Raw genomic sequence first — 11,406 nt, 5'->3', positions numbered from 1 at the left:
CGGTCCAGCTTATGTCAAACTAAAACCGTTGAAGATCATTAAAACTAAATTGAACTTTTGAAAGCCTTAACAATCACCAAATCATATGAAATTTTGTAGAGGTGATCTACTCATATAGACCTAAGATATGAACGGTGGAGATGTAAAATTATAATCGGGAAGTTGGTGTAATGCCCTATCCCTATAAATGGCTTAAAATAGGGATCCCTCATTGGAAGGGCCCTGTATATTTATATATATATAAATATTTATATATATATATTTGTTTATTAAATATTAGATGAGAAAGAAGAAGAAAAAATTCTTGGGTTGTAGGTTCATGGGACATTTGGGCCTGCTTACCCAGGCCTCTTTCCAGATTTGCAATTTTAGCTCCCCCTCTTATTTTATTAGGCCCATAATCTAACTTCCTACTCCAACTGCTATTCTGTCCCAAATCAAACTTCTGGGTGTCCTGAGCAGCACCACCTTCTATATCTGGGCCAACCCAAACCTCCTAGCTCATGTTTAACTACACAAAAAGCCCAACCGCGCAAAGTCGGTCTCCTCGATGCCGTGACGTATAAATACTCATTCGTCGTCTTCAACTCCAATTCAATTTTCTCACAGTACCCAAATCCTCACCGAAACCCTAAACCACAACCTCGATTTTGAGCTCAAAGATGGGAAATTCTTGCTGCTTCTTATGCATGTGCGTTGACCAAGCCGGCATCGGCGTCATCGAGAAGTGGGGCCGCTTCCAGCGCCTCGCCGAGCCCGGCTTCCACTTCCTCAACCCCTGCGCCGGTCAATGGATCGCCGGAATCCTCTCCACCAGAATCCAATCCCTCGACGTCAAAATCGAGACCAAGACCAAGGTCCAACCCTTCTTCTTGCTTTAATTGTGTTTGTGAAATGTGAAAGATTAGGGTTTTGGTTAGAGATTTTGGAATGAATTGTTGAAATTAGGGTTTTGTGGAAATTTGGAGCAGGATAATGTGTTTGTGCACTTGGTGTGCTGCATTCAGTACCGTGTGGTGAAGGCGAATGCCGATGATGCGTTTTACGAGCTGCAAAACCCGAAAGAGCAGATTCAGGCCTATGTGTTTGATGGTAATGACGTTGTTGAGTTTTTTCTTACAGGAGATTTTAGTTTTCGTGTTTGTTTTCGGCGTGTGATAATGGGGTTTTGTTGCTATTTTTGTAGTGGTTAGGGCTCTGGTGCCGAGAATGACATTGGATGAAGTGTTTGAACAGAAGGGTGAGGTTGCTAAATCTGTGTTGGAGGAACTCGAGAAGGTAATATTGGATGCTTTGGTTTCTGACTTGCTACTGTAGGCTTCTTGAATTTGAATTAGAGCTTTAAGTGCTATGAGTTGCCATATATGACATTATGAGATGAACTCTTTACTGTATGCTACAAAATTTGGTATGTGTTGATAGGATTAAGAGTACCTTGTTGTTCACGGCTATGAATCAATTCATGAAGTATGTTATAGCTGTTGCTTGTTACATGGTTGTTTTAGAATTCAGCCGTGTTTTGTTCTGTCTGAATTGGAGCATTACAAGTGTGACGTCATCTGTGAATTTGTTGGTCAGGTTATGAGAGAATATGGATACAGCATCGAGCACATGCTCATGGTAGACATCATACCAGATGCTTCTGTGCGCAAGGCAATGAATGAAATCAATGCAGGTATGTGTTCAATTCTGTGACTCCATGAGCGTATAATACCAAGTCATTCTGACAATTATGTTTGTGGCTGGATACTTAGATAGTGCTATTACTGAGTCAGTTATGTATCTTTCTTTTTCCTCTGTGGTCTCTGGAAGTGTAGAATTCCCAGGCATCTGACAAGTGATTTGTGATAACGTGTTTAGCTTATAGTGTTTTATATGTGTTATGCTAGTATGTTATTATTGTATGCCATTATATGTTCCAAAGTTTGTGATTATAGAAACTCTCTGCCTTCTGTTGTCAGCTTGACATGTCAAATTCAATGGTTTGGTTGCATTTATATATGTTACTGTCTAGGAGTCTACCCTGTATGCTTGTGTATTTTGATATTTTCACTAAAAAAAAAACATTTGCACTGCAGCTCAAAGGCTCCAGCTTGCTAATGTATACAAAGGGGAGGCCGAGAAGGTGCTTCAGGTCAAAAGGGCAGAAGCTGATGCTGAGGCCAAGTACCTTGGAGGAGTTGGTGTTGCCAGGCAGAGGCAGGCAATCACAGATGGCTTGAGGGAGAACATCTTGAACTTCTCACACAAGGTGGAAGGCACATCATCAAAGGAAGTGATGGATCTCATCATGGTCACACAGTACTTCGATACAATCAAAGACCTGGGGAACAATTCAAAGAACACCACAGTCTTCCTGCCTCATGGTCCTGGCCACATCAGAGACATCAGTGATCAGATACGGAATGGGCTTTTGGAGGCCTCTGCCGCCAAAGTTGATTAAATATGCCCACATCCCCTATGTGCAAAGTTACCATCTAAATACCTTTTGGGCTAAACTCAAAGCCACACACATATGTTAGGGTTTTCATATAGGACATAGTTATGGCAGTCCATTTGTTTAAAGTCAACCAAGGATGCTGATTAGGATATATTCTTACATTTGTTCTTTGATGAGCCTGGTGTGTACTTTGCTTACACCAAGGGGATTTTGCTTTGCAGTCTCATTATATAGAGCTGTAAATAAATTTGGTTTTTTCTCTATCAGATTTTGTTGTTTACATGGTTTCTTTGCGTTATTGAACTGGACCAAGTAGGCTTAATTGGGTTTAACCTGTTTTCATGGCCCCTATATATAGGTTCATGTTCATTAGAGCAGTTGCACGTACCCATGGTGCAATTGGGTGACCTATTTGCTAATTTCAGTCATTTCTTCAATGCATCAGGGCAATATTGCCTGACTGATTTGTAGGTCTCACATCAACAGTAATTGCTTAGGCAATTGGGTTGCTAAAAATTGCTCACCAATTTGCCTGGGCAATTTGTGTGGAACTCACACACACACATAATTATTTTATACAACTGAAACTTAATTATAGTCGTGGATTGAAATTTAATGGCTCTAATTAAATAAAAACGATCATTGGTAATATGAACAGTGGATTAACAGACAAATTGTCTTCAATCGGTGCATTGACTAAAGGAATAAAATTACTAATTTTAGATCAATAGTGAATTAGTAATACCAATTTAATTGGCAAATCAGCAATTGTCATTGCTTAATGGGTGGCAACAAGTGTGTAATTTGCAAGGATTAGACACTAAAGAATTTGGCATGGAATGGCAGAAGATAAAGCACAGAGATAAAAAGAGGAAATTGTGTTAGAGAAATGCGTAGCATTCTAGAATTATTGATGTCTGATCTTAAGAGTATAGACCTTTAACGATAACTAGTGAGATATAGTTCATAATAGTGTTCGGTTTTAAACATTTTGGTACTAGTGAGCTGTTAATTTTTTTTGTATATACGGCGATGTAAATACACGGTGGCTATTAATTCGTATTTACGTGAGAGACTATCATGCATCTGCATCTGTATTATTGTGGACACACGGCCGGAAGAACTCACGAGAAGGTATTTCGTAGATTTTGTCTTCGGAAAAACTGTCTAGTCTAGGGTGGACCTTTAATGAGGGCAAATGGTCTTGATTACAAACTGTGAGCTCTCGATGGGGCTTTAGCTCCGTTAAGCAAGCAGCAAAAGTAAACCTAATAGTAATAATGAAGCACCATAGAAACTTTACCACAAGCCAAATTGGTAGATCACATCCTCCCTTTTTATAAAGTCGTAGCACTCACTAACCGTGGACCAATTGAAATCTGGTTTGCCCCAAAACGAAAACTGTAGTACAATAATACGTTTTAGGTGGCCAACCATGACCCCCGTACGTAAAAGTGTAATCATAAAATTGATGGAGAGGAATATCAATTATTAGAGAGGGGAAGTATGAATTGGTTTTGGTAATGATCATAAATCATGACTCTATTGGTATATTAGATGAGAGATTTGATGGGGTGCACATCACTAATTTCATTTCTTTGTTTTTGGTATTTGCTTAAGGACAAGAACTATATTGACAATGGGTTATGCAGACGATATTAGTGTTTAGGGTTGGTCATCAAGAAAATATTAGTGTTCCAAACCTCCGATTGTCTGTGATTGCGCCGGAGGAGATTTTCCGTCCGGCAATAAGAGAGTTACAAGAATCTAGGAGGTGTTCAAATACTAGGTACCATATCATTTAATATACAGAAAATTCAATGGTACTGTAAGACGGGAGAAAGTAGATGCCCCAGTCATTAAACTCAAAACTCAAGGACCCCAAATTTAGGTGCAATAGAGATGAAAGAGCTCAGTGGTTAGATAGGTTAGATAAGAAATGGGAATTGATTAGAGTACTTTCATTGTCATAATAAGCCATCATACATATAGTTGAAGTTCATGTGATTCAAATCATAGAGAACACTGTAAAAATACAAAGCAGAAACAGGGTTTTGGGATATATAATCCCCTCCACTAACCATCATCAGTACCCAATTTTAACCTTAACTTTTACCCAAACCATGTGCATAAACTTGAACATATCAATACCCCAAAAGACTACTTGGATTAAACTATCATGAACTTCAGCATAGAATCTATATTCAATGATAATCAGTATAATATTGTTGAACAGTTCCTCACTTTTCTGTGTGAACTTTCTCAATTATTGATGAACATAAAGAATTCTGGAAAAGAAAGAAAGAAAGAAAATTTCCTGTTTCTCCTAAATACACAGAAGCAAACAAGGGCCACAAAAATAAAAATAGTACCTATTCATTTTGATATCATATCTGATCTCACCTCACGTACATGGATTCAAATTCAAAAACAATCAAGAGGAGTATTAAGTGGAAAGAAAAAAGAGGGGAGATGATATAAAGAAAGTTAATTATGGAGTAGCATTGAAAGTGTGAAGATTCTTGTAGAAAAGAGTGTTGTCCTATACTGTTAATCATTATATCTACTTTCCCTTTAGCAAAAACATGAGTGGAGTGAACAATGAAATCCATACTATACAAGTGAGAAAGAGCTTTCTCTTCTAGTTGGTGAGCAGTCGGTAATACCTGGCCTTGCCGACAGGAACCGCTATGTCTCCACCAAAATTTAGTAGCAAATGAAATTCGAGGGTAAAGAAGAACAGGAAATTAACATACTCAACTAACTACACTAAAAAAGAAGCTGCAAACTTGTTCCATTCAATGCCTTGTTAGTAGTTTTCACAGTTGATACTTGGCCAATGTTCTTTATTGGGTTTCTACAGCAACAGAAAATGAGGTATAGTTTGGTGTAGCATCATAAGGTGCAATGGTTATCCATAATCTGGAGTACTAGTTTGCTATAAGGTGTTAAAATTATGTCCGACTAGGGACCTCACATGCCTCTTTGGTATATGTCCTTATCTCCTATGTCTCAACTCTTTCTCTATCAGATTTCGTACTACATTTATTCTTTCTCATGATTTTAAAACATGAGTAATGAAACTCGAATGTATCACCTGCTAGTGCCAAGACTTGCCTGTATCCAATATTCAGAATTCTGCAAAACAAGACAATGCACACCCTTAAACATTCCATCAACATAAAGTTGTAACTGTAACTAGGCTCTTTCTCACCATTTAAATCAGGAGTGAAGTATACTCACAAAAGCCTGCCATCGTAGAAAGAGAGATTTTGAATTAGGTTAGAACATTGCATATGAACTTTCGAAAAGTTGGGAGCCAAAGTCAAAAGAGAGCTGGGGATTACTTATGTAAACAGCAAGTCAGAATGTAAAATGTAACATCACCACAAGTAGAACTACCAAACTCTTATTTAGTCAACATTAATTGCCGAAATTTACTTGCAAACTCAGTTCAAGTCCGTTGCAATATCCCTTTCAGTTATCCCATGCACCTCCTCATGGAGACAACCCTCTTTGCTTCCATTTTGCTCAAGACTTTTTAGCAATCATGGCTGGCCTAACTGATAACTGCGGAAAACTTAAATCTTCAATGTTAGATATGCAATCTGTAACAGGGCCCAGATGGAGATTAAAAATACAAGATTTTGAATGTTTAAATGACAAGTTATCAAAGATGATGAAAATGAGCTAAGTTAAAAACACAGAGAGAAAAACAAAAACACAGAAAGAGACGCACAGTGAGAGAGATAGAGAGAAGAGAGTGATGGGAAAGAAGGGTCCTGATACCTTACTTTTCGTTGACCGTGACAAGTAAAGCACTGAGATGGACACCCACTTCTCATGGTGGGGTTCTTCAATTGCATAAACTGATATGCCAGCAGACATGCCTAGATTAATCACTGAGAAGGGTCTTTGGTTACAAAGATTCTCTCTCAAATTCTTACGAGGTTGACCCATGTGAAGACTCTCAAGCCTAGTTTGCCATCCACCCAACCGATTCAAGCAACCCTAGTCTGCAACAGAAAGGAAGTTTCAAAGATTTCAAAATGCCACTTTTGTGTCCTTTTGCAATTTGTTTTCTCAAGTAAGCACAGCAGGTTCTACACTACATGCAGAATGGCCACTTGATTCCAAACATGGAGATATGCTACATATCTCCATCATTGGTCATTACAGATGTTCTGTGATTTTGGTGTAAACAATATTCAGCAAAAATTCTGAACCTTTGTAGCATAGTTATTTCAGGATCAAGGTTAAAGAAGATACTTTGAACTGTTACAAGCTAATATCATCAGGTTTGAGAACTAAAATTGTGAAACTTCAACAATAAACTGACAAAAGTTTAGAATTGTAACAAAAAAAATAAAACAACTTGGTTTCACCATTCAGAAGAAACATCAGCTTATGTGGAGAAAGAGGCCATATAATTATGTAAGTACTATTCCAAACAGGTTTGTTATCTCTATATATTTGCGTATCTACGCTTGAAACTTTTCTGATTCTGAGATTTTAGGACACTGGAAGTCGCATTGCCAGCATATCAAATTGTTTCCATATGATACGGTTCAACATGACACTTACATAGTTACATTAGCATAGAAGTCAACATTACCTCTCTTTCTCACAACTGATCAAACTCTACCTGATCAGGCAGGCCAATCAAGAGAGGATTTGACTGCATTTCAGCAAAATAAGCACATATGCAACACCCTATGCACATATACAAGAAGTGGCACATTGCCTTCACATTTGCCTAAAAGTACATAAAACTAACAGAAGCATCCATGAAAGCTCCATGGCAACCACTTCTCAACTCCATTGCCTAGTTAAACAATGTAGATCATAATTAAAACAGATATTTGAGGAGCAGGAAAGGCTGGATGAATGGTAGACAAGAGGCCAAATTGGTCTGTATGCACTTCAATTCATTCAGAAAATTATTCATATCGTAAGACTACCACATCAGTACTGCAGTATTGGGATTACTTCAACTATAGTGCTGTCATATCAATTTTCTATTCAAGCTCCATACATTTGTTTCCTTTTGTGTATTAGAGAAACCCATCATGTATGCATATAACTTCCGGTTTGAGTTCATGTATTAGTTTGGCATCTTACAAAATTGATTCAATACAAATACCAACCTCAGCAAATTGATGCACAGATAGTCAAGAAAACTTATAAAGTTCAATCTCCATATAAAAGACGGTTAACGATCACATGATTTGTCCGAAACTTCAACTATACTGCAAAGCGACTATCTGAAATAATTTGCAAGACTAACATTTCATACTTGCAATGAAACCAACAGCAATAACATAACTAGTATTAGTCACAATCAAGTCATCAACAATGAAAAAATGTCAGACAAAGCACATATCCTAAATTTTTTTCCCAGATATCTTTCTTAATGGGATGATTAAAGATAGATTTGGATTTTGATGGAATGCTCTAACTGGCTAACATATATTCTATCATTTTCCTGGACCACTAGTCCACTATTATGACTATATAGAGGAAAGGGATTCTTCTCTGAGAACCCAGCAAATCCACAATCAAATTTTTTTTTTTTTTACCAAGAGATCGACTATTCCAGTAGAATCATGAAGATATGCAAGTTCCAGAAAAACAATGTCTGAAATTGCTTCACATTATACTTTCCACCAAGCAATAACCACTCAAAATTTTTAACTAGATGTGAACTATAAAGATTAGAAATAAGAAAGATGAAAGAATTCAATAACCCTACAATTACAGAATCCTAGAGGAGTAAAAAAGAAAAACATTACACTGTGGGTGCATCGGAAAGGCCCTCATTCAGCATCTCATCATCAACACTTGCAGTCGCAAACAGCTCTGCTTCCCTTTCTTCGTCGTTAGAGAGATCCCTTCTTTCAAGCTTTGCATGGGCGGCAATGAATATCATCTTCTCTGCCCTTTCCAGGCCTATCCTTGAGTGCCTATGTACACAAATCCATTTCATGAAAGACCAATTGCACTTAAATCCAAATGACGTTGCATGGAGGAAGATAAGTCTCACTGCAACCTTCCCCAGTATGTTTAATTTGCTTAGACAAGTTTCCCACACAAGTCGACTGCTCTGCGGGTTTGCAATTTTCATTTTCCCAGTTACAGGATCTTGCTGTTTAACCTGAACTGCCTGAGCATAGAGCGGATCCATTCCTTCTGTCCTCCATTTCATCAGCTCCATTAATGCAACATGCGCTTCTTCCCTGGATACCAATCTGGTAATGAGCTTATCTACATCCTTCTCCTGCTCATGCGTCAAGCACTTGAATGGTGGAAGGTACTTTCCACTAGTGTCCCTCATCAAGTATTGTGGATCAAGTATAAATGCAGCTGACCATGCTGGGTGATAATTCTTTGCGAACCGTTTTTCAACTATTTTCTCAACAGGTCCTTCATCAATGTTAAACTTGGCACACCATCCCTTCACTTTTGTTCGCAACTCTTCCCAAAGGGGTAGGCATTGCCCAATTAATGGCCTCTCAGCTTCAATCTCCTGAGTCATCCCTCTTATCAGCTTCATAAATGAATAAACTGCCCCTAGTTCATTCCAGAATCCTACATTTTGAATCATCACTGCAACTTCCCTAGCAACTGAATCCTCCTCACATGTTTCCTTATAGCAATCATCCAATACCACCATTTCAAGTATGCTGGAACAGGTCAACATATCCTCCAGCATTGCATAAACAAGTGCATAGTCTTTTGAACTATCGCATTTGGAAGAAGAAACTTGGAGCAACCCAGCATACCCAAGCTTCTGCATCTTGTACTTCTGGAAAATCCGCCTAACCTCGGTGGTGGTATTTACAAAATTGGCAACCTTTAAGCAATTATCAGTAACAACCATAAACAATTTATGTTCTTTGTGAAAATCCTTGATCAAAGAAATAAACCCCTGTAGCTGACACGAAACATTCACCATCCAATGATTCTGACTCTCCAAATTCCTCAACGCCTTGGCTTTATACTTATCAGCCACAATCCCCACACAACGCTGCATAGCATTCCCACACACGCCACTCACCGCATCCCACATTACCTCCTCAGCATATTTCGACGAGACTGACCCTGCAGTAAATACAGCCTTCTGAAACACACTACTCCCATTCGGAAGATTAACCATAAACTTAACCATACTCTCCTCCCCACCACAAAAACTATTACTCTCCCAACCATCACAAGCCACCTGAAAAAACATTGCATCCCTTATCCTAGCTTCACATTCAGCTTTGGCCTTGGCATACTTAGCATCAAGCCTAGCACCCGAAAGCTCCCTTTGCAACACCGCCGGCAAGCCCACCTGGCCAAGAAAGGCCTTGAACTTGGGATGCTCGAGGCTCGAAAACGAGACAGACCCACATGACTCATAGAACCACTCAGACAACAACTCAAGCGCAGAATCAACCTGCTCCTTAGTCAATGAAACACCAACAGAAGAAGGCTTGGGGCTTTTAAGCTTCTTGACACTATTCTCCAACATTGCCAAAGCACCCAAGTCGTCTTTCCCACCAGACAACACCAAATGGTGCTGCTGGCTCAACCCGACCGGGGTCGGGCTCGGACCCGGACCCGGGTTCGGGTTGTGTGAGTAAATGTCGCCGCAAAAACCGGGGGCCTCGATCATAGCCAAAGAATGTACTTGAATCGAAGTAGAGGTGGGGGCCTGAGATATAGGAGAGAATAGAGTACCCATTTCCGAGCTTCGTTTTCTGTGGTTGTGTGACGACGGCGACGGCAGAGACGAGATGGGCTGCGGCGAGAGCGACGCCGACGAAATGGGTCGCAAGACGGAGGTGAAATTCGGACACGTGCCGCGCTTGAGGTGCTCGGAGGCGGTTCTGGAAGGGTTTGAGGCGGAGAAAACGGCGTCGCAGAGAAGACACTTGAGCTTTACAGCTTTGGGAAGGTTGGTGGTGGTGTTGCGGACCAGGACAGGCTCCAAGTGAGCCCAGTACCAAGCTCCTTTGCCCTTTATGGCCTTTGTTCGAACAGTTACGAGACCCTCGTAGCGTTTGTTCAGCGCTCTCGCCGCCGCGTCGTCCGGCGAGAGAGGAGCTGGGTCGGCTGGGGTGGAGTTTGTTGAGTCCATTTTTTGAAGAACTAGTATTCGAAAAATTTCACAAGTAAAGTGTTGGATGTTGAGCAAGTGAAGTGAAACAAGTGGGCTGCTGTTAGAGTCGGTGAGCTTTATTGATCTATCATGGTGGTGGTGGGGTTTGGGGGGAGCACTTAGATGGAAAATGTCGCCGGCGGCGAGGTGGGTTTTGGGTTTGGGTTTAAGCAGATACACTACATGAGTGAGAACAAAGATTGGAGGCTTGGAGGGTTTAAGGGTGTGAGATTAGATTGTTATATTCTCTGAGGGAAGCTCAGGAGAATGTTGAAGAAGGCAACACACAGAGCAGAAATGAGGGAGGAAGTGGAGACATTGATATATAGTAGCAGAGAGAGTCTGCAGCAGACTCTGCAGAGAGAGAAAGAGAGAGAATTTTATTTGACATCATCAAAACATAAAGCTTTTTCCTTTTCTATTTCTATTGTAGATTATTCTTCTGACCCAACCAACTTTTTTTGTGCTTCTTTTTACCTCAAAGACTTTCTTGTTTTGTGAGGATTGTTTTTCTTTTTATTTTTTCATTCTCAGCAGATTTTCTTCCTCAAGTTGCTGAACCAGCTTGAACGTTTGTTTCCTAGTGTTAGGATTTCTGGTTCAAATTGGACTTGCATCAAATTTATAAATTACTTACAGTATAGGTATGCATCATAATTCGTTGTCTGACTCTCGTATTTATAGATAGATTCTTCGTTTGACCCATAACGAAATATTTAACTCAGTTAGGTTTTTTTCTATAATTCGTTACCTTACTCTCGTATCCATGTATAGATTCTTCGTCTAACTTGAAAAGAAATATTTAAACATTTATATTTTCTTC

General features: G+C 39.6%; 2 protein-coding genes across 2 annotated transcripts; one reads left to right on the top strand and one right to left on the bottom strand.

Moving 5' to 3' along the window:
- Positions 1-592: 592 nt before the first annotated feature.
- On the top strand, positions 593-2,880 carry LOC101292642 (hypersensitive-induced response protein 4-like). Its single transcript, XM_004308118.1, has 5 exons — positions 593-857; positions 972-1,092; positions 1,187-1,278; positions 1,579-1,675; positions 2,079-2,880. The coding sequence occupies exons 1-5, from the start codon at positions 663-665 to the stop codon at positions 2,441-2,443; spliced, it is 870 nt and encodes a 289-aa protein (XP_004308166.1). The 5' UTR covers positions 593-662; the 3' UTR covers positions 2,444-2,880.
- A 5,282-nt stretch (positions 2,881-8,162) lies between these two features.
- LOC101292352 lies at positions 8,163-10,726 on the bottom strand. Its single transcript, XM_004308117.1, has one exon. The coding sequence runs from the start codon at positions 10,560-10,562 to the stop codon at positions 8,229-8,231; it is 2,334 nt and encodes a 777-aa protein (XP_004308165.1). The 5' UTR covers positions 10,563-10,726; the 3' UTR covers positions 8,163-8,228.
- Between the last annotated feature and the right edge of the window lie 680 nt (positions 10,727-11,406).

The sequence above is a fragment of the Fragaria vesca genome, linkage group LG7 (genome assembly GCF_000184155.1).
Source record: "Fragaria vesca subsp. vesca linkage group LG7, FraVesHawaii_1.0, whole genome shotgun sequence".
Lineage (NCBI taxonomy): Eukaryota > Viridiplantae > Streptophyta > Magnoliopsida > Rosales > Rosaceae > Fragaria > Fragaria vesca.
The sequence above is the reverse complement of the archived record's forward strand: the minus strand, read 5'-3'. Positions and strand labels throughout refer to the sequence as shown.

Excerpts from the sequence above, each read along its gene's own strand:
- LOC101292352 (XM_004308117.1), bottom strand. The coding sequence starts at position 10,562 with ATGGACTCAACAAACTCCACCCCAGCCGACCCAGCTCCTCTCTCGCCG.
- LOC101292642 (XM_004308118.1), top strand. The coding sequence starts at position 663 with ATGGGAAATTCTTGCTGCTTCTTATGCATGTGCGTTGACCAAGCCGGC. Across the intron at positions 858-971 it reads AAATCGAGACCAAGACCAAG|GATAATGTGTTTGTGCACTT; the intron begins GTCCAACCCTTC and ends AATTTGGAGCAG. Across the intron at positions 1,676-2,078 it reads AATGAATGAAATCAATGCAG|CTCAAAGGCTCCAGCTTGCT; the intron begins GTATGTGTTCAA and ends TTTGCACTGCAG.